The sequence below is a fragment of the Solanum tuberosum genome, unplaced genomic scaffold (assembly GCF_000226075.1).
Source record: "Solanum tuberosum cultivar DM 1-3 516 R44 unplaced genomic scaffold, SolTub_3.0 scf00020, whole genome shotgun sequence".
In the NCBI taxonomy this organism is placed as follows: Eukaryota; Viridiplantae; Streptophyta; class Magnoliopsida; order Solanales; family Solanaceae; genus Solanum; species Solanum tuberosum.
The window spans coordinates 231,811-243,491 of NW_006238946.1; the positions used below are offsets into that span (position 1 = coordinate 231,811).

The following is an 11,681-nucleotide window of genomic DNA, read 5'->3' on the forward strand; positions in this document are numbered from 1 at the left end:
TGCGCTTTGACCCCCCTGGGGGGGGGGGGGGGGGGGTGTGGATTTAACCAAATGTTATGTGTTAACATTGTAGTTCAATGGCAATAGTCTCTTGTTAAGTCAAATTTATTGAAGTTGCATATTTTAGTATATGATGTTATGGTGTATACATGTTTATATTTAGCACAAGTTACAAATAGATATGGGTCCATTTCGAGGCTGATATCAACGTAGCTGTGAAGTCTTAATTTTAAAACTTCTAGATCAAAACATCTGTACAAATTTCTATGAGAATCACTGAGGCCAAAAATTTGTGGAAACATCTGTAGTTGATATTCTTTATAACTAGGGATTTGTTCTTTCTTCTCGAGTGCTTTTGAAATCCTCAATCAGAAAGTTTTGGCTTGTTAATGGCTTTGATAATGTGGGTTCTAACAAAGTATGTCACATTTCTTGATAAAGATTAAACTATATAGAGGCGCTATATAGAAATTAATTCTTGTTGAAAGCTTGGACTTTTATTTTACTCAAAGAAAAGACTCTCAATAAAAATGTAAACATCTTTGATAAAATGTAGGCTTCAACCGAAAGGTGAAATTATTGATAACAATGTACATTTTTTCCTTTGGACAGGAACAATGTATAGGGTATTAGTACCATAAACTTATTTGAGGTGTTATGTTTGCTTGAAAGTTTTACTTCATCTAGTGTAGTACGCATGAGTAGTAAGACTGGCAGCATACTGGCTTGACCAGGAAACTATCCTGGCTCGATTTTCTAGTCAGTTTCTTTTTCCCAGAAAAGATGAAATATGAACAACACCCAAGGGTGAGGCCTAGTGGCTAATGTAATTGAAAAGGCTCTAGGAGACCAGGGTTAGAATTCCAGCAAAGGCGAAAAATATAGGTGATTACTTCTCATCCTGCTAAACCTTGATGGGCAGGGTCAGCCAATACGTGTGCTCGTGGGAGGTAGACGGTAACACGGATTAGTCGAGGTTTGAACAATCTGTCATTTACACCGTTGTTATGGGAAAAAATTGAAATATGAACATTGCTAGGCAAGAAGTTACTAAATACAACTTGGTTCTTGTCTCTTTTATTGTTCTTTCCATTTTTTGTAGTTTTAGCTCATTAGTTATTTATTTTTTTGGAAAGAAGGAAAGAAAACGAAGTGTGAAACTAATATACATGAAGATTGATAACAAGTCTTTGATTCAGATATGCACACTTTCTATTTGAAAATGGGAGCTATGAAGAAGCAATGGAACATTTTGTGGCATCTCAAGTTGAAATCACTTATGTGCTCGCCTTATATCCATCCATTATTATTCCAAAATCATCTTGCATACCTGAACCACAGAAATTTGCAGATGTTGCAGATGCAGCATATCTCTCCCGAGGCTCTTCTGGTCTGTCAGATGATCTAGATTCTCCGCCTTCGGATGTATTTGAATCTGATGAAATGGATATAGAGTCCAAGAAAATGAGCCACAACACTTTGATGGCTCTGATTAAGTATTTGCAGAAAAAGAGATACAGTGTCATTGAGAAAGCCACCACTGAGGGAACTGAAGAAGTGGTTTCAGATGCTGTTGGAGATAATTTCATTTCTTATGGAACTGACCGGTCCAAAAAAGCAACCAAGGTAACTTTTCAATGTTTGTCTTATGCCTTCCATCGACAGCGTTTCGGGGAAATCTTTTTTGTTGAATAAGTTCCCAATTGAAAGTCAAAAGTTTTGACACTAAGCAGATCTCTTTTTGATAACTGTGACTAGCAATGTATTTAGTATTTTCAGCAAAGCTTTCTAGAAATCCCAAAGACTCCACCCAGGGAAATTGTATGCAGTTGGCAGCGCAAATTATATTGAGCTGTTTAACATGTACCTTTCTTTGCATCAAAGTATAAATACCTTTCTGGCTGCATGTGTTTGATGTATTTAATTACAGAAACTTTATCAGAAAGAAAAAAATCAGTTATTGCAAAATATTGTGATGGATTATTCAAGTCATCGATCATTTATAGCCTTCTGAAAAATACTGTTTCATTTGTATCTTCCAAAAGTCTGATGTCAGGGAGGTAAGTTCTGATTCTTCCATATGCAAAAGTACTGGCTTATTCTAGTGAGTCTACTGAAGGGAGAAACCACTTACGCCTCAAAGAGCTGTTAGTACTGGGATAATTTCTACTTAGCTGTATTACTTGCCTAATTTAAATCTAAAATGTATTTTCTTTGATCCATTTAGGGCAGAATTCATATTCCTATCACTTCCATCGCTAGGGACATGGCTGCAATACTGGACACTGCACTTCTTCAAGCTCTGTTTTTAACTGGACAGTCCTCTGCTGCTACAGATTTTCTGAAAGCCCTCAACTACTGTGATGTGAAAATATGCGATGCGTTCCTGCAAGAAAGAAGCCAGTATGCTTGTCAGATAGAACTTTATAGATGCAATTCAATGCATCATGAAGCACTGAAACTTCTTCATCAACTGGTTGAAGAGTCCAAGTCAGAGCAAACTCCTGTAGAGCTCTTAACGAAGTTCAAGCCTGATATGATCATTGAATATCTCAAAGTATGCTTCTTTCTCTGCTTTTATTTTCTTTCCTTTGGGGTTTTTAATTACTTGAAAGATGAGGAAGCTTGTAAAGTTTTTGGATCAGCTATGTTGAGATTTGGCGGGCAGTTTGAGTTTTGGGTCCATGTCCATTTGACCCATTAATTTTTAATCTTTTATACATGCAAGTTTCTGGAATTTTTATAGTTTCTTTTTCTTTTCTTTACACGCTTCATTTATGCTTAGCACAAGATAGAGTGAATCTCTCTTTAAGGATTTTATGGAACAATGCTTCGCCAACGCAGTTATCTGATTATTTCTTCTTTTTTTTGGCAGCCCCTTTGTGCAACTGACCCCATGCTTGTCCTGGAGTTCTCATTGCCTGTTCTTGAAAGCTGTCCTATGCAAACCATTGAGCTATTTTTGTCTGGTAACATTCCAGCAGACTTGGTGAATTCTTACTTAAAGCAGCATGCTCCAGACATGCAGGCAACATATCTAGAACTCATGCTTGCCATGAATGAAAGTAGCATCTCAGGGAATCTGCAGAATGAAATGGTAGAGGCATTTGTTCATCTGTCTGGTTTTTCTGTAGCTTCTCTCTTTCTTTCCCCTTTGTACCTTCTATTGCATAAAAGCTATTAAAGCAACAGTGCTTCAAGTGAAGCCAGAAAGCTGAGGCTTATAGCTCTCCTCGTGATATGCGCATATGGCTAAAGGAGCTCACATGTTTAGGCTTCTTTGAACTCAAAGCTTTGAGAAACCCTGAGTGACAAAATTGAGGAACAATTATCTTGCCTCCTACTGTTTCTCAGGGGATAAAGATTTTGCTCGGACTCTTCAAAACTGTCGATGGGCGCGTGTTGGATCCTCCAAAAGTAGTGTATTTTTGGAGGATCCAACACAGGTGCAGTAACATTTTTGGAGGTCCGCTCAACATAGTCTTTTGTGCTTCAATTCCATGCGTCTGACAAAATGTTGAGTGTGTCTGTGACTATGATAAATGCGCTTAGTAACTTGTGGCAGGTTCAAATTTATCTCTCAGAAGTGCTTGATTTTCATGCTGAACATAATTCCCAGCAAAAGTGGGATGAGAAAACATGTCCTCCACCAAGGAAAAAGCTACTGTCTGCTTTGGAGGGTATGTCTGGTTATAATCCAGAGGTGTTGCTGAAGAGACTTCCACCAGATGCTCTGTATGAAGAACGTGCAATTCTTTTGGGGAAAATGAATAGACATGAACTTTCCCTGTCTATTTATGTGCACAAGGTATTTTCCCACCTTAACTGCACATGATATTTTAGGATTGGCTTTTATCTAATGCATTGGTGCTTTCGAGGGGATTTAAGGTATGGCAAAAATCTAAAACTGTGCAAGTTCTTCATCATAAGCATTATAACAGACTTATATTGTGAACTTCACATTTGCTGTTAGATCGGTTGACTAATGTAGCAGCCAATCTCAATAGAGCAATCATTTCACTCTTTTTTTTAGTTAGTGTACCTGTTTGTCAGACATGTTAACCTTCTCATAGTTTAATTACATCATTGGATTTTGCATTGACCCTTTCTTTCTCTGTATGTTGTTGGGCTAGTATGCATTCCCAAGTAGGGACATTGGATAGGTCATCTTTTTGTCATAAATACATGTCTAATTTTATGAATTTGATGGCAGACATTGAAGTCTTTTCAGTTGTCTCTGTGCTGCATTTTACCAGCTTAAATTGTGGGTGTTTTTCATACTGAAGTGAATTGCTCTCTTTGATTTATAGCTTCATGTTCCCGAACTTGCACTGTCCTATTGTGACCGGGTGTATGATTCAGGACTTCAACAACATTCAGCAAAATCTTACGGAAACATTTACCAGACTCTACTGCAAATCTATCTAAATCCTACGAAGACAACAAAAAAAATTGAGAAGAAAATTACTAATCTGGTATCAGCTCAGAGCCCTGGGATTCCAAAAGTTGGTTTAGGAACTACAGCAAAGGTAAAAGGAGGCCGCTCCAAGAAAATTGCTGAAATTGGGGGCGCTGAGGACACTCGATTCAGTCTAAGTGGCACAGACAGTGGTAGGAGTGATGGAGATACAGAAGATGCTGCCGAGGAAGGTGGTTCTACTATTATGCTAGATCAGGTACTTGATCTTTTGAGCAGAAGGTGGGATCGAATCCATGGCGCCCAAGCGCTGAAACTGCTGCCAAGGGATACTAAGCTACAGGTAAAAGAAACATCAAAATGTGATGGTATACATGAGCTAGATAAGGAAGTTGGTCATTATTTAATCAAAACGGACTGAAGTAAACAAGCATCACTCCTTGTGTACAGAAGTGATTCTCTTTCTCTCACAAAAGAACCCAGAGACAGGCTCTGCTAAACCATCATGGCACAACCACCTCCCCATGGCCAAAAGCAAAAAATGAAAAAACTCACAGAACACAAGCTAAGATATATCTTCAAGAGTGATGGTACTCTCTGCATCTGAGCACTAATCATGTTAATATGTCCTAAAGTCCTATGTGTGAGTGTTAGATTAGTCATGGTCCTTAACTGCATGTTAGATGTTTCCAGCTATATTATATCTAAATATTGACTTTGAGATAATACACATTAAGGAAGATGCAAGGTCAAGTTTGATCAATAAAGGGAATCCCAGTGCACAAAGCATTCGGCGTTCACGCAGGGACTGAGGAAGGGCTGCACCCCGAGGGGTGTGATGTAGATAGCCTACTTCCCCAACTCACATATGACCTATAGTTCACGCGGAGATAACTTTACCTATAGGTCACAGATTGAAATTTGATCAATCTGTCTTTCAAATTGTCGAGTATATCAAATCATCTGTTTGAAACAACTATGCCAAGTAAAATACTATCTAATGTTACTCACTATGCACTGATATCAAGTTATGAGAAGCTAAGGTAGTAGACCCGACATGGTTTTCTGAATATTCACACACACTCATAGTGGGATAGTACATGCAACATTGTTTATTTGTTCGAGTAAACATCCTTTCATACCTTGTGAAACTGCAGAATCATTACCTCTAGCTTTGTCTGTGCATGGAATGAGCAAGAATGTTTCACATCTTGATGTTATAGTATTGTGCTGATCCATTTTGGCTTCATGCAGAACTTGCTTCCATTTCTTGGATCTCTTCTGAGGAAATCCAGTGAAGCATATCGGAACTTCTCAGTGATAAAAAGCTTGAGAGAAAGTGAAAACCTACAGGTAAGTTTTACTGTTGTCACATACAGATTCCATATCCAAAATGCTCGGAAGGAACCTTCGATATCCAACCCCACGTGGAACCTGCCCTAAGAGCAGTTTTCGAGAAAAAACTGGTCATTCTGATGCATACAACAGTTTATATGTGGTCATTTGGGTTTTTCGGAATCATTTTACCTGTTATTTTGTTCCCCTGTCCCCCAGCAAGGCTTAGGGAGGCTTGTTATATCAATGTAGAGTACATTGATATTTTTTACTGGCATGAGCAGGGCGTGAGCGTTTCACATCTTTTTTTCTTTTTTCTTTCCTTCTGTTTTATGGCAACTGCCAATTGTCATCATTGCAATTCAACTGTTTGAGTGTACTTAATTTCTATGACTGGATTGTTTTACTAAAGCTGTGGTTAGTATTTGTCGTCTCTCATTTTAAAACTGTGAACGAAACAGGTTAAAGATGAACTGTATAACCAAAGAAAAGCAGTTTTGAAGATCACAAGCGATAGCATGTGCTCTCTTTGCAATAAGAAGATTGGCACCAGTGTCTTTGCAGTCTATCCTAATGGTAAGACAATTGTGCACTTTGTCTGCTTTAGAGATTCACAGAATATGAAGGCAGTTGGAAGAGGCTCTCAGTTGAGGAAGAGATGATAAGGAGAAATTGGATTTGGGATTGACTGAATGTTTTGGGTTGCTATTGGTGGCATTGATCCCATTTCTTCATGCTAGCACCGTTTAACATGTTCTTCAGCTCAGTTTTAAGTCGCCATTTATCCTGAAAGTAAGACACTTCTGCTCTCAAGTCACAAGGGATGCAATGGGTTGCTAATGGTACAAGTGTGCAAGCCGAGAAAGACGGTGCTTCTCACGAAGGAACATGTTATACACATTTTTTTTGCAGATTATGTCCAATGTGGAAGCGAATGCAATTGTAGGAGGTCACGTATTAAGGTTGAAGGCTAGTAGGGTTAGCGTGCTGTCTTTCCTGGCGAGGGTATGGGTTGTTAGCGTTTGTAGGAGTCTTAGCCGTACACTTGTAGTTCTTGTATGTGATCCCTATTGCCTTATGTTGTTTACTGCGTTTCACTTCTCGCATTATTTTCTTGATGTATTGCCCCCTTTGTTGATTATGCACTATTTTTCTTATTGGATGTTATGCTTTATATAATTCTCTTCCTTTACTTGGCTTTGTTACACTTGAGCTGAGGGTCTTCCGGAAACAGCCTCTCTACCTCCACGAGGTAGTGGTAAGGTCTGCGTACACTTTACCCTCCCCAGACCCCACCTAGTGGGATTTCACTGGGTATGTTGTTGTTGTTGTGGAAGCGAATGCAATTGATTTGATGTTGTGTAATTTTTCTGTATTAAAATGGATGAGAGCTCTTACTCGAGGTGGTTTATAACTTTAATTTTGAATAGTGTCTGTATGTAGTGTTCTGTTACAACTCAGGTTGTGAATGTTCAATTAAAATGCAATAATACACAACTTTCTTTGTTGATTGTATTTCCATGTAAAGCAAATACAGTAGTTTTTTACTTCTTTGTTGGGCAAACCCCATTGTTATACATGACATGACAATAAGATTCACACTGACATCCCACCAACATCAAACCTTGATTGACTATAGTGGCTCTCTTGGAGGCAATCTTTTCCCTGTGAAAAGGTACACAACCACCCCAATTCTAGACCCATCAGGCGGAGGCTCTGTATGTATGATTTGGACATCGAAAAGCTTCTTAGCTCTCTTGAAGAAAACAGATTCCTTCTTCCATCTTCTCAAATGAGCCATAACAAAAGCTATCTTCTTTCCACCTCCTAACAGGAAGAACCTCAACGTCTTAATCAGAGGATCATAGAGGTGATCATGGTACACCACATCAGATCCCAAAATCAGGTCATAATCTCTACCAACAGCCTCCATATGCTGGTTATCCCCCCAGCTAAGCGCCGCAACATCAACACCCCCACTCTGCTGTTCCAAAACTTGTGAGTTTGCATCAACATTGAACTGTATATTAGGCAGCACATGAGGAAGGTCAGTGACAGTAACCCTAGCACCAAGAATAGCAGCAGCAGCTATCCCAACAACACCTGTTCCTGAACCCAGTTCGAGAATACGAAGGGGTAGTGAATCCCCTTTTTCCTGACGTTTGAACAACTCGGAAAATGGAGTTGATTCGCCGCTACGGATGTTGTCAAGGAGAGTGACGAGAATGGTAGCGGCAGGCCAGAGTTGGAAAGAAAGGCCTTCAGATGGAAGTTGTCTGATGACTACGTTTGAGTTAATGGATTGGAGGAAATGGAGCTGCTGTTGTTGCTGCTGCGGAATGGCGTCATTGTCATGGCCATCTTGTGGGAGAATCATAGTGAAGGGATTGACATCGTCCGTGTCAATGTCTCCTTCGATTTCAACAATTGGAGAAGACATGTGACAGGCGGCAGCGGCGGCGCTTCCGGGGGTTCTTGAGGAGTTTATCCGACCCAGTCACAATTGCGGAGTCTTGCCCTAAGATCAATTTTTAGTTTTTTTTTTCTTCTAATATAAATGGTAGAGTAGTTTTACAAATATATCCCAAACTATCATAAATAATATTTAAATACCTCTCGTTATACTTTTAAAACTCTGATGCCCCTATCGTCTAATTTTTGGAGCATATATACCATTTGGACTAACGGAGGAACACATGTCACGATCTTAACAACCTATCCAAAAATTATTTAATTTTTATTTCCAATTAAAAAATTAACCCAAATAATAAAAAATCCACCCAAATAATTTTAGACCCGCACCGAAATTATAACCAAAACCCCAATAGACCATCTTCTCTGATCTTTTCCTTTCTAACAGAGAATCCATTAGAGATTTTCTTTTGTTCTTTAGTTAAATCTCATATTACATACTCCAATTTAAGATATTCTCATCAACACAACATTTAGTAAGATTCATTAACTTTTTTTTTAACAGAATAAAGGACAGAAACTGAGTTGGAAACTCATCCATACAACACTTTGGGTGATTTTCAGTTTCATGAAATTGAGTTTGGTTTTTTCTGGTGTTAGAGGCAATTTTCCGTCGTTTATTCTTCTTGCTTACCCATAAATCTTTTTTTGTGGTACATTTTGGAATGTAAGAACACTCCCCGCCACAGATTAGCTATGGGTTATGGAGTATCTTCTTGACCTCCATTGTTGAAGCTCTATAAAGAGAGCTAGAGGTATGTTTGCTCCCTATCCTCCCATATTTTTCTTTTCTGATTTATGACTGATATTTTATATTTCTCATTGTAGTGTGATTGTTGAATGTATTGTTGATTTTTGAATTTTCACAGATCTCTTTTCTTGGCTTTCAGCCCAACAATCTTCATTTTTCAAAGTTTCAGCTATGTAAAAAAATTATTGAGTTTTGCGACTATAAATCCATTCCAAGGTCGCTGGTTTGGTTCGCTGGAGTTGTTGGAGCAATGGTGAGGGAGAGATGGGTGAATGGTGGTCAGGTTTCATGGAGGATTAAGGGTCACTACCCCACTGATTTCACTGGAGCAAGGGAGGTTAGGTGCGATAGTAGTTAGAGATGGTTTTGTATCTGGAGCTTCGTCGGAGAAGATGGAGTCGCTGCAGTTCTTTGTGTAACTGGTTCTTGGACTAGAGAAGAAAGGAAAAATTAGATTTATTTCGGTGCGGGTCTAAATTATTTGGGTGGGATTTTTTATTATTCGGGTCAATTTTTTAATTGGAAATAAAAATTAAATAAATTTTGGATAGGTTGTTAAAATTGTGACACGTGTCTCTCCGTTAGTCCAAAGGGTATACATGCTCCAAAAATTAGACGGTAGGGGGATTAGAGTTCTAAAAATATAACAGAGGGTATTTAGGATATTTAGATACTATTTACGATAATTCAGGGATATATTTATCTTTTTTCCCAATATATAATACTCCTGTAATATAAAATGGTCAAGTTGCCAAAGAATTTGATGGACGCCAGATGGTAATAACGAATTAAAAACCAAAATGGCACGAGAAAGTGCTAAGTTGTCGCATTGATGGTTAGCTTTGGATTGATTTATTTGTTTTAAAAAATAAGTAATTAATTAAGTCTGTTTTCATTTTATAACTTTGGTTATTGCAGATTTTGTTATTTTCTTCGATTTATTCAGATTTTGCTGATTTTTTAAATATATAACATATGATAATATATTTTCAAGAACATAATCAAATATAGAGCAGAGAATGTGATTGTTGCCTATGTATTCCAATGTAAATTTCTCATCCGTTAATAAGCTCACTGTTATTCAAGTGTTGTTTGATGCATTTTCAACTTATGCACACATATTTTTGGGGTTTTCAGTTCATTATTGCACTGTACAGTACTGCATTCAAGTGAGACAACTGATTTTAAGTACTCCTTAGTTGGTAGTAAATTCATATTTTGAATGCAAAAACACATTTTTACTAATAACTTCAACCCAATAGAGTGTTGAGATAAGACAATTTTCCTCGTTGTGATTGATATTTCTCTCTTTCAAGTAGGGTTCAACGGAGTTTTATTTAAAGAACTTTAACCACTACTTACTGTTGCGGATGTGGTTCTCTGCCTGGGTCAAAGCGCGTTTGTTATTGCCTGTATAGCTTTCTAGAGCAGAGATCTAGCAACTCATTCTAGGCAGAGATCATTGGTATTGGATGTATCGTTAGGTTGTGCCGAGTCAAATCTGCTACCTTTTATTCCGTATGGCTTAATTCCCAACAAGTCACAACTCTTTTCAAGTGCATTTTGCTCAATTAGAGTACTCATCTGTTGAGCTTTTGCTTATGAAAATTGAAAATGGTATAGATCACAAATCAACTTGATCTTGAGATAGAATAAGTGGCCAAAAGCTAAAATTGACAGACTAGTTTCGTGTCAAAGCTGTTCAAGCAGATTGCAAAAGCTTGGAAAGCAGGAAGTCCTTGGTGAAGGTGTCTTTTCAATTCTGCTGAATCGTAGAATTTTCCAACTCCTCTTGTACTTGGTCCAAAATGCACTTAGATATCCAAATATTAGCTTATTCAAGTCCAAATTACAACATATTGAATTTAAATATACTTCTAGAAGTTTCGTGAGTGTTTTTTCATTAAAAACATATCGAGGTAATCTCATAATTTCTACTGGTATGATCACGAGTCAAAAAAAAGAGGGAAAATTTTCAAAATGTCAATATTTTGACATTTTAATAGATTTTTTTAGCCACACTTTCAATATTTATCTAAAATGTCAATATTTTAGTTTTGATATGTATTTGATTTATGTATTTTTTATTTGTTTGATTTTCAAGATTACAATTATTTAGAATGGAGAAAATCAAAGGAGATAATTTTTTTTAAAAAAGGAACATATCACTTAAAATTCTCATCAGTTACAATTTCAAAAAAATTCCCTTTTTCATTCGATTGGATAAACTTTCCTTTTTATTATTTTTCATTATAATTGTGTACCAATAGTTTTTACATTTTATGTGCTCACTTTACCATTTAAGTTTAAATTGATTTTTTTACTTTCATAGTGAAAACTACAAATTGTATTTCAATGATCAAAATTGTATTACATGTCTCCCAAATATATTTTTCTTTTATTTGTATTACAAAAATATTACTGATTGTATCTCAATATAATCTAATAATTACATATGAATATGATTTTATGAAAGGATACAAGATTCTGGAAAAAAATAGCATACATGGGGGAAATAATACAATCTTCTAAAAAAATAAATACAAATTGACTATGAAAGAAATAGGGATACAAGATTCTGGAAAACAAATAGCATACATAGTGAAAATAATACAATCTGTTGAGGGGAAGGATACAATATTCTAAAAAAAATATACAAATTGACTGTTAAAAAATAGGATACATCTATGCTTAAGAAATACAAAT

At 37.0% G+C, this 11,681-nt stretch overlaps 2 protein-coding genes across 2 annotated transcripts in view; one reads left to right on the forward strand and one right to left on the reverse strand.

Moving 5' to 3' along the window:
* LOC102580804 (vam6/Vps39-like protein) overlaps nt 1-7,034 on the forward strand; it is a 12,018-nt gene extending 4,984 nt beyond the window's left edge. The window contains exons 6-12 of the mRNA XM_006340564.2: nt 1,200-1,626; nt 2,228-2,557; nt 2,876-3,097; nt 3,566-3,808; nt 4,311-4,760; nt 5,672-5,770; nt 6,214-7,034. Of these exons, the coding sequence (XP_006340626.1) occupies nt 1,200-1,626; nt 2,228-2,557; nt 2,876-3,097; nt 3,566-3,808; nt 4,311-4,760; nt 5,672-5,770; nt 6,214-6,414 (1,972 nt within the window). The 3' untranslated portion in view covers nt 6,415-7,034. The remainder of the gene's footprint in view (nt 1-1,199; nt 1,627-2,227; nt 2,558-2,875; nt 3,098-3,565; nt 3,809-4,310; nt 4,761-5,671; nt 5,771-6,213) is intronic.
* Nucleotides 7,035-7,234: 200 nt separating this feature from the next.
* Nucleotides 7,235-8,308, reverse strand: LOC102581144 (protein N-lysine methyltransferase METTL21A). Its single transcript, XM_015304427.1, has 2 exons — nt 7,316-8,308; nt 7,235-7,283 (listed from the first exon to the last, which is right to left on the reverse strand). The coding sequence occupies exon 1, from the start codon at nt 8,190-8,192 to the stop codon at nt 7,386-7,388; it is 807 nt and encodes a 268-aa protein (XP_015159913.1). The 5' UTR covers nt 8,193-8,308; the 3' UTR covers nt 7,235-7,283; nt 7,316-7,385.
* Nucleotides 8,309-11,681: the final 3,373 nt, after the last annotated feature.